The 15335-nt window shown below is 39.4% G+C and overlaps 1 protein-coding gene and 1 pseudogene across 1 annotated transcript; one reads left to right on the top strand and one right to left on the bottom strand.

Annotated features, from left to right (window-relative positions):
* The first annotated feature begins 31 nt into the window (after window positions 1–31).
* LOC139782520 (acyl-CoA synthetase short-chain family member 3, mitochondrial-like) lies at window positions 32–15053 on the top strand (annotated as a pseudogene).
* Window positions 1869–6305, bottom strand: LOC139782533 (tubulin beta-1 chain-like). Its single transcript, XM_071721562.1, has 5 exons — window positions 5680–6305; window positions 4434–4789; window positions 3973–4346; window positions 3765–3880; window positions 1869–2745 (listed from the first exon to the last, which is right to left on the bottom strand). The coding sequence occupies exons 4-5, from the start codon at window positions 3860–3862 to the stop codon at window positions 2571–2573; spliced, it is 273 nt and encodes a 90-aa protein (XP_071577663.1). The 5' UTR covers window positions 3863–3880; window positions 3973–4346; window positions 4434–4789; window positions 5680–6305; the 3' UTR covers window positions 1869–2570.
* Window positions 15054–15335: the final 282 nt, after the last annotated feature.

Genomic DNA, 15335 nt, shown 5'->3' with positions numbered 1-15335 from the left:
TAATTTTTGCAATAACATTTTTTTATGGAAGATGAATAGTATTATGAAACGTACTACAAAATCCCTTCAAATGGAAAATTATAAGATATATAATACAAATTCGTTGTGTTGCAACGCAGTATTAATGCGGAGCTCACGGGGACAATGTTTCTTGTTTGTCAAGATAGGTACCATTTTCGATAAAGTTCCTTGCATATTTCGTTGTAACGTAATTAATGATAATTTCCGAGAAGTCAAGTTTCGTCAAAGGTCGGAGGCAGCCGTCAGTCGTGCTTTGTGCTTGTGACGAAGAGGTAAGCCATCGCCGTCTTAATTACTGTGTTCTTGCAGATTATATTATAAACCCGCATTGGAACGAATGCTCTGCGTATGAAGAAGCATATAAGAAGTCATTGGAGTATCCGGGAGAGTTTTGGGGCGAGGTTGCCGGCTGTATTGACTGGAGTAAACCTTGGGATAAGGTTCTGGACAATTCCAACGAGCCGTTCACGACATGGTATCTCGAAAAGAATCATGAAAAGAATCGTAACTCTAATCGTAATTCTGTCAAAATTAATCAATTTTTTTTATTCCCACTGCAATGAATAAAGGCTTTCAAAAAGTTCCAATTCTGATTAAAATTTTGTTTGCATAAATAGTTAATTTTTCCTCTTTTTGCGATAAGGCTCGTTTAAAATACCCGTCTTTAAAGAGTTAAAGAGTTATCGAAAATCGGATTTTTTCTCAGAGAAAAATCTATTCCAGATTGAAGAATGTAGCTTCGAAATCATGCGTTACGCGAAACGATATTTAAGTATAGTTATTAGACGCTTTACGCCACAGAGAGCTTTGCGGAGAGAAACAGTTAATAGAATGAAATCTCTCTATATAATGGCCTCGTGGGAGCACTCGTGACTGCGAAAAGGGCTACGGAAAGCTCGCTTATCTTTCACGCAGGTTTGTCGGCGGTGAACTGAACGCTTGTTACAACGCGGTGGACCGCCACGTGCGCGCAGGGTACGGGGAGAACACCGCCCTCATCCACGACAGCCCTCAAACGTCGTTAATACGCAAAGTGACGTACAACGAGCTCTTGGAAAAGACGTCCGTGTTGGCGGGCGCGTTGGCGGATCTGGTTGTGCGCAAAGGGGACAGGGTGATTATATACATGCCGCTGATCCCCGAGACTATAATTGCGATTCTCGCCACTGCCAGGCTCGGGGCGATTCACTCGGTGGTCTTTGGAGGTAATTAATAACAAAAAGTGACAATGGTCGCGGCTGTTACGTTCAAGTTTCATTTTACTACTATACCACGTGATTATTTTTCACATGGATCGCAAAAAGTAGAATTGATAGTAAAATGTATGCAAAGTGTGTAAAAACTGACTACGATTAAAATTCCCATATTTATACGTTATCTTTCCTATATACCCAGCAAACACAGTTATGTAACCATTATATTGCCGCAATAAAACGAAATGTAACGTGTAATGTAACCTGGAGGTTTTAGTTATGTATATGTTAATTGTAATTTCCCACTCACGTGACATTGTGTGGACATAACAGCAATATAACGCATTATATTGAAATTATATAAATGTATATAACTGCAATATATATACAACCGAAATACTGTTATCTAGTATTATCTATATATCTAGTATTGAAATAGCCATAATGGTCGAAGTTATTTGTATCTATAACTGTAAAGTTAAAATTTATATCTTTAATGCAGATACATCTCTGAAATAATTACATGTAGATCTATATAAATGTATTGGCAATGAGAGAGATGCATCTATACAATAGATATAAATTATAACTCTACAGTTAAGATACAAATAACGAATTTTTAATGTTCTAAAGAAAAATAAATATGAAAACATATATTTTTTATTGCATAAATGTTTTATTGATGCACACATTCTTTAAGCTTTTCTTTTTTCTTGAAGCTTTTTTTACAGGTTTAAACTGTAGATATCGTTTATATCAATTTAAGAATTTGTTTTATCCTTTGTATAACAGATTAGTATACTTAATCGAACATAAAATCAAGTAAAAAATATCATATTTATAATCATCAAAATCATATTTCAAAAAATCAAATTTTATCGGTGAAAAATTAAAATAAGCAAATCAGTATAATAACTCTATGGAGATATAAAATAAAAATACAATTTTACAAAATGCGATTAGAAAAAAGTTCTTGGAAACATTTCAAACTTATTCTGTAGAAATTTTCACCTATTTGTACGTAGCGGCCGCTCTCGGCGGTTGTACAGTGGATGATGATAGAGGCGCGCGAGAATCAATAATCAAAAGTAATCTTGTAGAAAGACACATTCAAAAATAAGAAATCAATTTTCGAATTATCGCACTAGGTGCAATATTGACGAGCAGCAATGAAAAACGCGCGCGCGCTCCGCAAAAGTTCGAAACAGAAGTCCGTTAAAAAAAAATACAAAAAAGAGAGATAACGAGTTAAGAAGCATGGGTGAAGGGTGTGTTGCGTTATCGCTCGGTCGAAAGAAAGAGAGAGATAATAAGGAGAGTGTCGCTTCCGTCGCGGGATATATATATTTTTTTTTCTTAGTTCTCGTCGACCTCAGCTTCCTGCTCCTCGTCGAATTCTGCGTCCTCGTCCGCGGTAGCCTCCTGGTACTGCTGGTACTCGGACACCAAGTCATTTATGTTCGATTCGGCCTCACTGAATTCCATCTCGTCCATGTCCTCGCCGGTGTACCAGTGAAGGAAAGCTTTTCTCCTGAACATGACAGTATAAATAGTAATACCTATAATATTCCAATGAGAAGCATTTCTAGTATAGAATAACCTGTATGATGTTCAGGATGAATTCGATTCTTGAATGAGTAATCTGTACGTAATGTATTATTAGTTTCAGGAAAAGTTACTTTATTTTTTACAAAATCACCCTCTTGTATACATTTGGAACACGAAAAGTATCCTGCATGACCTTTTGTAAATGTAACAAATGCTCTAGCCGGAGCATCACATAGTATAGCATTAATTGCAACAATGTATTTTTTATTTGAAACAGTAATTCCATTTTGAGAAAAGAGAATGAATTCATTGACAAAGTCAGTTAGAAATTCGTTTGCGTCTTGAGGTTTACGCGTGCCGTGATACACACCAATTACAAAAGGCAACGTATAAACGTCAATTCCTTCAATGGCTGCCATTATGGGCCAAAACTGGCTACCAGAACTCTTAGACATGGGTAAACCATCTATATTTATGTTTATTTTAATTTCATTTCCCTTTATGAAATTAGAATATATACGTATAGATCGTTCGAGACTACAAAAAAGACCAAAGTGCTTATAGCACCCATTAGTGTTTAAAGATGTAATAGTTGCATATGCGTTTCGTGGAGTTGCAAGTAAAACCCTAACATCTTTAGGCAAATTTACGTGACCATGTTTTCTGAGAACTTGTAGCAGTTTGTTAGCAGTAGTATGTGGAACGTTATTTTGAATTATTAAAGTTTGTAAATCTACTCGCAAACTCGTTTCATTATTTTCAAACTTCTCATTTATATGATCTTGTTCATCAATTTCATCGTTAAATTGTTTATTGCTTTCTGTATCAGAAAGTAATAAACTACTTTCTGTATCAGAAAGTAATAAACTGGGTGGCTCCGACTGTACTACATGAATTTCATTGTTACTTATAACGCAATATTGTTCAGTATTATTATACTGAACAATATTACGTTCCGCTTCTTGCACTCGATCATTATTAGGCGCTACATTCGATACATACCTTTCTGCTAGTTGTCCATTACTATTATCTCTATTTATTTCTATATTTATTAATTGATTTCTTCGTCTTTTTGTTAAATGTTGAATATCCTTAGGCATGATGCACTTTTTTAATACCTGTAAAAATAGTGATCATCGTTAAATAAGCAATTAGTCGAAAACGTATAAAAATCACTGAGTTCGCGCATTGGCAAAAATCTTAATCTTACCAAATTTTCGCGTCACTGCTGTTGTCGTCGCGGCCTTGGTAGTTATTGTTGTCTTTGTGACAGTGGTTTCACCGCTGATGCTCGAGATCGCCGCTTTGGTTGATCCGTCCAGTTGCTTGGGGCGAGTTGCGGTACTCGTAGCGGTAAAGTATCAGTTTTGCCCAAACTGATGATCGGTCTGACTGTTGACCGAGTAGCGACCGTAGCTCTGAACCGACTTCGAGATCAGATATTTCTCAACGGTACTCTTTGTGTTCTGATAGCCGCCGCCGCGGTGGACATTCGTCGACGCCTCGGACGTTGGCGAGATTGACGTGAAGCGCTCGTTGGAGGCCGATGATTGGGTACTGGTCGTTGTGTACGGCGAGTAATACCTAAATTTCGAAAGAAGAATTAGTACTGATAGCGATTAAATAAAGATTTGTCGAAACATGAGAAATTATCAAAAATCTTAATCTTACCTCGCGTCACTGCTGTTGTCGTCGCGGCCTTGGTAGTTATTGTTGTCTTTGTGACAAAGGTTTCACCGCTGATGCTCGAGATCGCCGCTTTGGTTGATCCGTCCAGTTGCTTGGGACGAGTTGCGGTAAAGTATCAGTCTTGCCCGAACTGATGATCGGTCTGACTGTTGACCGAGTAGCGACCGTAGCTCTGTACCGACTTCGAGATCAGATATTTCTCAACGGTACTCTTTGTGTTCTGATAACCGCCGCCGCGGTGGACATTCGTCGACGCCTCGGACGTCGGCGAGATTGACGTGAAGCGCTCGTTGGAGGCCGATGATTGGGTACTGGTTGTTGTGGACGGCGAGTGATACCTGAATTTCGAAAGAAGAATTAGTACTGATAGCGATTAAATAAAGATTTGTCGAAACATGAGAAATCATCGAGCTATCGCAATTTCGCAGAATTTCAAACAAAGCGTGGAAATTGTATAGATATAATATATATTCGATTTTTAATTCCTTCAATCTATCTATTTATTATTTCTGAAGATACACTTTTAATAAATTGTCCAGCAAGGATTTAGGTCAAAAATTCCGTTATAGCTAAAGAAATCCTAATATCTATCAAAAAATTTTAATATTCTATATCTGTAGTGTCAAAGATTTGCGGGGTAAAAAAAACATTTAAATTCATGGATATTTTAAAGCATTTAAATATTGTAAGATCTTGTGATTCAATATAACGACAGTTCTTTATTTTATAAATATACATATAGTCCAGAAACATTCCCTCGTTACTTTACCGCAAGGCTTTCGACCGATCTATCTCTCTATATTCATATATCTCGCACGCACCTATGATTCTCTCTCTCTCTCTCTCTCTCTCTCTCTCTCTCTCTCTCTCTCTCTCTCTCTCTCTCTCTCTCTCTCTCTCTCTCCAAATTACGTTATGTACTTCTCGCTCAGCGATTCAAATCTCTCTGCCGTTTGTCCATGCCTTCCTGCGCAAAAGCTTTCCCCTACTCCATTTAACCTTCCGGACGTCCTGTTTATTTATTTTCGTGCTAACGCTATCCAACCGACTCATGCCTATCTCTATTTGAAAATTATTTACTTATATCTTTTCAAAAATCTTCCAATATTTAGGCGATCAAATATCCACGAAACCAAAAATACATAAAAATGTTAGTGGGAGAAAAAAATCGATATCGAAATATCTCAGTCCTTATAATTTGCTCGAGAAAAGCAAGACGCACACTTACCAGTCTCTGACGAAAAGGACGACGAAGAGGACGTCGACGCCAGGAGACGTTCTGTGGAAGAGACGATATAGCGCGGCGTCTCGGTACTGGATAGCCTGCCGTCGTGCACGGGTGACGATCCGGCCGGGTGACGATCCGGCCAAGTATCGATCACTGGAGAACTCGTATTAAATATTTGATCCGCGGATCCGCGAGCGCACGACCGTCCCAGCCGGGTGACGATCCGGCCAGGTATCGATCACTGGAGAACTCGGCGTCGGCGTATTAATTTGATCCGCAGATCCGCGAGCGCGCGACCGTCTCGGCCGGGTGACGATCCGGCCAGGTATCGATCACTGGAGAACTCGGCGTATTAATTAATTTAATCCGCAGATCCGCGAGCGCGCGACCGTCTCGGCCGGGTGACGATCCGACCAGGTATCGATCACTGGAGAACTCGGCGTCGGCGTATTAAATTGATCCGCAGATCCGCGAGCGCGCGACCGTCTCGGCCGGGTGACGATCCGGCCAGGTATCGATCACTGGAGAACTCGGCGTCGGCGTATTAATTTGATCCGCGGATCCGCGAGCGCGCGACCGTCCCGGCCGAAATGTGATGGAATAATATTTCCTAACCTAACCTCTGTCACCATGCATGGCAATGGGCGCGTTCAACAGATACCAACTGTTGAGTTCGTGTTGTTAACACTTTGCGTTGATTGGTTGATTCTAAAAGTAAGAGCCAATCACGTTCTCACAAATAAAATAATAATAGATATTTATTTATTATTATTTATATAGATATAAAATATATAAATAAAACCGTGGCGTCTTAGAATAATTGTGTATACAATTATAAAATAAACCAAAATATATGTATATTAATAACTTAAAACATACTTAAGATGAATTAATAAAAGCGAGTCAATGACGGTCATAGTCCGAATTCTATTATTTTAAGACTGTCTTAAGTATGTTTTATGTTATTGTTAATATACATATTTCGGCTTATTTTATAATTGTACGTACAATATATTATTTTAAGACGCCGCGGTCTTGTTTATATAACTTATATTTATAAAAGTAATAAATTCTATAAATATCAATATATTACACGCTTTGTCAGTATATATTTTTGAATGTGTTATGTTGACGTTATATTGTTGTTATTGTAGTGTAACCAATAAATAACAGAGCGATATAATTATTACAAAACACAGTTATATTACTGCTACAAAAAAAATTACATAGCTGCTATATGTATATTACATTACTATAGTTACATTACATGTTACTTCTGTGTTATATAATGGTTATAGTTTGTGTTTACTGGGTATATATCTTGCATATATTTCTTATCCGTTTCTTTATTTTTAAGACTTTTAACCCTTAAATGCCACCCGGGGTCCAGCGGACCCCAGACCCTTTACAATGATATTGTTGCGCTGCGCTCAGCTATTTCTTAAGCACTCGCGTTCGCGCCGCGCACTCCCGGATTCGCGAAAGAAAGAAGCACTCTTTTAAAAAGGATGAACTCAGGTTTATTCAGGAAATACAAAGAAGGTTTGGAGAACAAGTCCGAACGGTTCGAATCTCCAGATAAATCTGACAGGCGATAATAAATCAATCAATCCATATGTCCCGTTGTCAAGGGACGCTCTTCGGCTTGAAGCTACTCGTGAGCGAAGTTCAGGCTTCTCGTGAGCGAAGTTCAGCGCGCAACGGTTGTCTCAGCACGGGCGCAACAATATATTTTCAAATGTTCCCGCCAAAAATGGAGCTTATATTTATTTATTTATTATTTTTTATTTTTTTGATTTTGGAGCCAATATTTTAACTGTTGGCGATCTTAATTTTTTATACTATGTTGAAATTGAAATTTTAACAATATAAGCATTTTATTCTCTTTTCTAAGCCTTGAACAACATTGAAAATAATTTTCATAACTAAATATCAAAAAATCAATAAGTAAGGAGACATTTTTCATGCTGGGGTCTTTTAGACCCCATGTGTCATTTACGAGATTCTTGAGAGGTGTGGCATTTAAGGGTTAATCTTAAAAATATCTGTTTTTACATAAGAAGGATAAGTCTATATCCGTCAGATGTGTTTTAAACTGTCAAGTCACGTCAACAGCCTTATAGAGGTCTAAGTTGCATAGCAAGATATTTCGATTATTAAACAATTATTAATTCAGTTACCAATGCAATGCGATTATACTTGTAAATACGCGTTTCAGGCTTCGCAGCGAACGAATTGGCATCTAGAATAGATCATGCTGAGCCGAAGGTTATTATCGCCGCGAGTTGCGGCCTCGAACCGCGTCCAAAGTGGTTAAGTACGTATCTTTATTTAAAATATCCCTTTATACGAGATATCTTGACAGATTTAAATTGCGCTTTTAAAAAGCAGCAGCTCACAGTAGACTCCTAAAGAATTTTCTAAGAGAAATGTTAGATACATATCGGATCATTGATATTAATATTTAAAAAAACTATCTTTATTGCTTATCCCCGCAGGGTTTGCAAGTCGTTTTTATAAGGAACGTTACCCAAACCTTTACACTACTACCCTTTCTCCTCTCACTTTAACCCTTTTGGACCAACGGCTTAACGTCTCTTTCCGAAAGACGGAGCCCAGTTTGCTCCGCACAAGAGCCTATCTTGCACGGAGGGGCGCAGCTTCGGAAAAACATTCCATGTTTACATGGCTCTAGTGGACACGAACCTGGTTCCTCAGATTACGAGTCTGGCGCTCTACCACTAGACCACACTGCCGCCATATTAATATTTAATAGAAATGTTAATATTTAGTACGCATTAAGTAACATAATTTCCTTCTCAAACAATGCATTGTCCCTTAAACTGTGCACAATCTGTCGAACATCTTTCAAACGTTTCTGTTTAGAATTCTTAGATCTTCGACACTTCATTCAGTCTTTATATTCTTCCTTTAATTCGCACAACTCGAAATGCAGGTATACTACTATGCTAAACGGTGCCATGGACATGATCATTGTACCGAAGCCGAAGTGCATCGTGTTTCAGAGAAGAAACGTGTGGGAGGCTCCGTTACTCGAGTCACAGCTCGACTGGGACGAACTCTTGAAGCGGTCGAAATCGCATCCGTGCGTAATGGTCGAGGCTAACGATCCATTGTATATATTGTACACGTCAGGAACCACAGGTGCGTCTTAAGATACATATTATACTCAGCTAATAGATAAAGAAACCCAGAAACGTCTCTGGGAGATGAAATAACGAAATTTTATATCGTATAATTTCCTTCCTTTGATTTCCTATACTTTTAAAATTATCCCATCATATTCCCTCGAAATGTTCTGTCGCCACTCTTCATGTTTATAATGTGTTACCTGTCTTTGATCAAACACCAAAATCACGCTCCTGTTACGCGATCACGAAAACTTTTTTTTATTTGATATTAGGGCAACCGAAGGGGATTATGAGGCCGATCGGTGGTCACTTGGCAACACTCTGCTGGACCATGAAGACGGTTTACGGGATGAACAAAAGCTCCGTTTGGTGGGTGGCCTCCGACATGGGATGGGTTGTCGGGCATTCCTACATTTGCTATGGCCCTCTCGTCTACGGCGCGACTAGCGTCATGTACGAAGGAAAACCCGACAGAACACCGGATGCTAGTCAATATTTCAGGTTTGAATATTTTTCAACGAAAGCAATGTTGCTTGGAAAAGTTTGAGAAAGTTAATAAATATTCGACGATTTTTTAATCGCATTTTCTCTTTCGAGTAATAATAATACACACACGTATACATATGTGCATATCGAAACTGGCGATACTAGCACCGCCCTGGTGTCGAAAAAGTGAAAGTGACGCGACTCCAGCCAATGAAATGATGGCATGGCATGAGGCATGAGAGACGGTCGACGTAGACGACGACGACGACGTATCTTAAAAATAAATTTTCACATTTGGACTTTGCGTCGCAATATTTCCGCTCGTAGGGCACGTAGCGGAAATATTATAAGAGAAATCCCCCCCTAATTCGACCCCAAGCTATCGATTAAGCCTACTTAGAACTTGATCCGTTCACTCGTTATCGAGATCTCAACATCTCGAGTACTCGCAACTCGTCGCGTCGCGTAAAAGAGTCACGGTCGATCTCGCTCCGCGTGTACTTGGCGCGAGACACTACCGTGTCTCTTGATAATTCTTCAAAATATTTTCTCAGCGATTCCTTCGTACGCAAAAGAGATACTAGCACGTGTCTGACTTATTTTCGTTTTTACTACTTTCGTGGACTATCCTATATTCGAACGACATCACGTTATCCCTATGTAACATTGATAACAATTATAATGCATCGATAATCTACTTTAAGGAAGTCTTCTCTTTCTTTCCAGAATCATCGAGCAACATAGCGTAAACGCGTTATTCTGCGTACCCACTGCTCTACGCGTTATAAGACGAGCGGATCCGGAAATACTATTAGGAAAAAAGTATTCGTTAAAATCGTAAGTTTGAAAACAATTCACTAACTGGTCCTCTGATCATGATATCTGATTATTTCGAATTGCAACACGATACAATTCGTATGCATCAGTGACTAAAAAAGCATAAACAGTCAATCTCTTATACTATATGATTTTACACACAAAGTAGCACATATATGTTATTCATATCATATCGATAGTTTTTTTTGTAATTGAAAAATAACAGTTCGAGAAAGTTAATAAATATTCGACGATTTTTTAATCGCATTTTCTCTTTCGAGTAATAATAATAATTCTTCAAAATATTTTCTCAGCGATTTCTTCGTACGCAAAAGAGATACTAGCACGTGTCTGACTTATTTCGTTTTTACTACTTTTGTGGACTATCCTATATTCGTACGATGTCACGTTATCCCTATATAACGTTGATAATTATAATGCATCGATAATTTACTTTAAGGAAGTCTTCTCTTTCTTTGAACTCCCATAAAAAAAAAATCGAAAAGACGAACGGATTTCTCACGGACAGTTTTCTTTCAGCTTAAAAACGATATTCGTGGCCGGTGAATTTTGTGATTACGAAACGAAAGCCTGGGCCGAAAAAGCTTTTAAAGTACCGATCTTGAACAACTGGTGGCAATCAGAGACTGGACATCCCATTACAGCGCTGTGCTTAGGATACGGTCATTACGCCAGTTTGCCCAAGTTCAGTACGGGACTTCCTATACCCGGATACGACAGTGAGTCTCCTTGATCGTTTGCAGAAATGCTTCCGCCGACTTTTCTTTACTTTGACGCTATATACCTTCGATCATCTCTTTGTCCAAACAATTTCGCTAATAAACTTCTCGATCGTCTCTGTGCAAAATCACTTATAAATTCATCATCGACAGTACAAATCCTGCGCGAGGATGGGAGCAAAGCGCCGCAACACGAACTCGGACGTATCGCGATAAAGCTACCGCTGCCAAAGGGTCGCATGTCGACCCTTTATCGGACGTCCGAGAGGTTCAAGCAAGTATACTTCTCGACATTTCCGGTAAGTAAATGCACGACACGTTACCACGTGCTAACGCCTTATGCTAACGGAGCAACATATATTTCACATCCTCCCATTGCCCCTTAAAAATCTTTCGCGATCGCTTGAAAGCCTAAGTCACAGTCTATAATAGGTGTTTTAAGCTCTAAACTCTAAGAAATTGGCCAATCACAGTTGATTATTATCTTCAAATTCGACTGTGATTCATCAATTTCTTGGCTTTATAGGGCTTAAAATACCTACTGTAGACCGGAACTAAATCAATGCCGAAGAGATCTTTGCCAAAGAAAGAGACCGACTCCAAATTTGCCGGAGGATAAAATCGTTAAAGCTTACTGGGGATTACCTATATTTAATTCGATGCTTTTGCAGAGTTACTACGACACGATGGACGCGGGATACATCGATGAGTTCGGCTACGTTTACGTCACGGCGAGGGACGATGACATTATAAACGTAGCCGGCCACAGAATATCCACGGCTGCGTTAGAGGATATTATTTTAGCTCATACCGACGTGGTGGACGCCGCGGTTGTCGGTGTACCCGACAACCGATCATACGAAGGGTGAAGTGCCGCTGTGCCTTTATGTTAGACGAGAAGGTACGCTCGTAATTTCAAAAGAGGTATCTTGAAAGAAGCGGTTGTTATCTTTAACATCGATGTCCGGCAAGTTTTCTACAGTGTACATAAATTTCAATATAACTCAATATTAAGGGAGTGATTTCAACCAAACTCCAATTATAAAATAATTGCATATGCATTATTTTCTTTAATACAGACATTAATTCTTATTTCTTGTTTATAATATTTCTTGTCTGAAATAATTAATTTTTTATTATTTTACTGCAAGCAGTTCTATCGGTTGAATTAATCGTCGATTAAGGAGAATCGGAAATGTTAAAAATTGCATCAAATTTAAAATACAAGCTCTTTTATAATGTCAGCGTATATATAAGTTTGTTTAGATTCTTTTCACCGTTTAATTTTTGAGAATATTTATAACAAAGTTCAAGATTTTTTTAAAGTTCAACCTCATTAAGTTGATTAAAATTTGAAACAGAAACATTATATAATAATTTAAATATTCCAATTAACTTATCAAATAACATCTGTAGGGGAGACCGGGGCTAAAAAGTCTACGGGGTAAATACGTCTAATCAAATATCTCGAAACCTGTATATTGTGCGAACTCGCTATTAACACTGTAAACGCTGCTTATGGTACCCATGTGACCAACGGAGTTTCGGCAGGTTACCTGCCGTGTTATGATTTTTACGAGGGCAAACGTGTTTTCGGAAGGTGAAAGTGAAATTTTCTGCGCGTGGAAATTTTGTAATATCTGCAATAATATTTGCTCTCCAAATCTCGAAGTACGTGATTATAAAGAGTAATGCATGCTGAACACGAATCCAGTGTAGTTTTTTCATTATCGTTGATGTCTAATATTTCATGGGCGATCAAACCTGAAACTTGTGTTTGGGGCTAATCAGTCTACAAGCACCCGGGGCTAATCGGGCTAATCTCATCACTGTGGCGCGTCGGGCGCACGACTTCAGCTCACGGCGATTTCAGGTTAGGTTTCCCTCGAGCGTGATTCTGTCTTCCCTTGCACGTGCGTCAGTTTGTGTAAGAGGGAAATGGTACGCACGTATCGTCGCAAAACGGGTGTTTTGGCCGACCGAAAAGATGGCGGACCGTTGTTTTCGAGATCGCTCGCGCTCACGGCACGTCGGCGAGGTACGGCGAGGCACGGCACGGCTCTGAAATCCCGCGATTTCCGTGCGAGAGTTGACATGCCGCGCGCGCGGTAGATCGTCCCGACTCCCGACCGCGGTAAATTGTTGTTGTTGGTCCTTGTGTCAGTGACAATCGCGCGTGCGACCGCATCGTCCAGCGTTCGCCGCATCGTCTCGGCGTCATTGTCGCCGCCGTTGTAGTGGTGGTGGTGTCGGTGGTGGTCATCGTCGTCGTCGTCGTCGTCGTCGTCGTCGTCATCGTCGTCGTCGTCGTGGTGGTCGTCGTCGTGGTGGTCGTGGCCGTTGTCGTCGTGGTGGTCGTGGCCGTCGTCGTCGTGGTGGTCGTGGCCGTCGTCGTCGTGGTGGTCGTGGCCGTCGTCGTCGTCGTCGTCGGCGCGTCGAGGAATCGGCGCGAGGACGCCGTCGAGTCGGTAAAATGGTCGCGCTCCACCGCGAGCTTTTCCAACCCCCCTGTCGCTATTTATCGCTCCCCCGCGAGAAACGCGGCTTGGTTATGTTGCTCGAGGGTCCGCGCTGATCCTATGGCACCGGAACGCCGTCACGCGTGTTCCCCGTGGTTGCCCGCGTTGACAATGTGACGTGCCGTTGGGGAGTTTACGATTTGGTTAACCTCTGTATTCACGTGCCTAAATTGTTTTATGGAATAGGTAAAACAATTATTTTTTAATAATGTTTCGCATAAAAATTTTAAATAAATTTTTATATTTTTCTCTTAAAAAACAATTATTCAAATGTATCCTATCATTTTTCAGGATTAGATGTACGTATATGTATTGAAAATGCAGTGTGACCGATTAGCCCCCGGGGGGGGACCGATTAGCCCCGGCATTTTTGAGATTTCAATTTTTCCACCGTTGTCGTTTTTGCTCTATACCGGTTAAACAAAGCGACGTAGATAAAAATTTCCTTAATAAATTTTGTAGCTAAAGGTTCACTCTTTACAGTGGTATACCACATTTAACTTCAATTATTTATTTTGTTGATAAAAATCGGCACCGAAAAAAACCAGACTGTTTAGCCCCGGTCTCCCCTACTTTAATACGGAATAAATTATTAATTTTTTTATTGTTTAACATACGGAAGGAAAGATTTGAGATTAGAGACGACGAATTTTACATGTAATTCTGTTATTTGAATTAAAAATTAATTAAGTTAGATAGGAGTTTGATCGAAGTTTTAAATTAGTTGAAATTGAAATCAAAGCTCTAAATTAATAACTGTTATATGCTATATATAGCAGTTTGAGTTATATGTTAATTATTAATATACATATGATAATTCGAATATTAGTTTGCAGCCGCAAGAACTAGAAACGATTGCGATTTAATTGCAGTTCCTTGTACTCTAATCTTTCTTAACGAATTAATAAGAATACGAAATATATAATTGCGATTGAATTTAGAAGAATTAACAAGGTACTCTTCTTTTAGACGCGATAAGTAACGAGGAGGAGATAAATCAAGAGCTGGTCGCACGGGTGCGGAACATGATGGGACCGATCGCGTCTTTTCGCGCTGCCGCTGCCATTACCGCGCTACCCAAAACGCGCTCGGGGAAGATAATCCGTAAATCGATCGCTACATTAGCGCGGTCGAAGCAAGTCAAGGTAGGAACGAGTAAGCGCGATAAAAATCTTCGGTCAAATCTCTTGTATCTCGCGATCCAAACGAGACCGTCGCCGATAATCGAACGTGAGTCGTTCCCCATTTCATCTCCTTTCGGAGACTCTGGGTACACATATATGTACCATCAATTTAAATTCAGAGGACTTAAGTTTACAAGAAAATCAAAACTATTTTAATTTTTATTTTGTGAACATCCTTCTTGCATTTTTTAAATATTTTGTTGGCACAAAAGTAAATATTGATTTATAAAATATCCCGAGTAGAAATTTCAGTTACTGTCTGAACAGGTCCGGATCAGGTGTGCCATAATACATAATCTGGCCCTGGTAAAGTCACCTGACATGGTCCTGACAAGATGTGTAACGCATTGCATGTTCAGGACCGGATTTCATTTACCTAATAAGGACCATGTCAGCCGAATTCATGAGGACCCTTTTAGGCATAATATTCAGGACATTATCAGGATAAAGAAAAAGCTGTTTTTAAAAAAGTTTTAGAAGATTTTGGTAAATTTGGAAGTAAACGAGTCCTCAGGATACGCAATAATTCATCAAGTCGTGTGTGAGGTATAGTAGGATTTCCAGACAATGCCCAAGTTCGTAGCTCTGTGATCTCATCAAATTCATCGTTATATTCATAGAATTCATCCTCATTATCTATACTGGCTTCTAATAAATCTATATTTTCATCTGTGTTACTGTGTTCATCCATTTCATCTGTGTTACTATGTTCATCCATTTCATCTCCCTGATAGCACAGAAAAGTTTCTGCAACATTGT

The sequence above is a fragment of the Temnothorax nylanderi genome, unplaced genomic scaffold (assembly GCF_030848795.1).
Source record: "Temnothorax nylanderi isolate EJ_2023f unplaced genomic scaffold, tnyl_v1.0 TNYL_tig0421_pilon, whole genome shotgun sequence".
Taxonomy (NCBI): Eukaryota; Metazoa; Arthropoda; class Insecta; order Hymenoptera; family Formicidae; genus Temnothorax; species Temnothorax nylanderi.
The sequence above is the reverse complement of the archived record's forward strand: the minus strand, read 5'-3'. Positions and strand labels throughout refer to the sequence as shown.

What these genes read in the sequence shown, in the direction of transcription:
- LOC139782533 (XM_071721562.1), bottom strand. Translation starts at nt 3,862, where the DNA reads ATGCCTAAGGATATTCAACATTTAACAAAAAGACGAAGAAATCAATTA. An exon ending in AATGGACAACTAGCAGAAAG is followed by an intron (nt 2,746 to 3,764) that starts GTATGTATCGAA and finishes TGTCATGTTCAG; the next exon opens with GAGAAAAGCTTTCCTTCACT.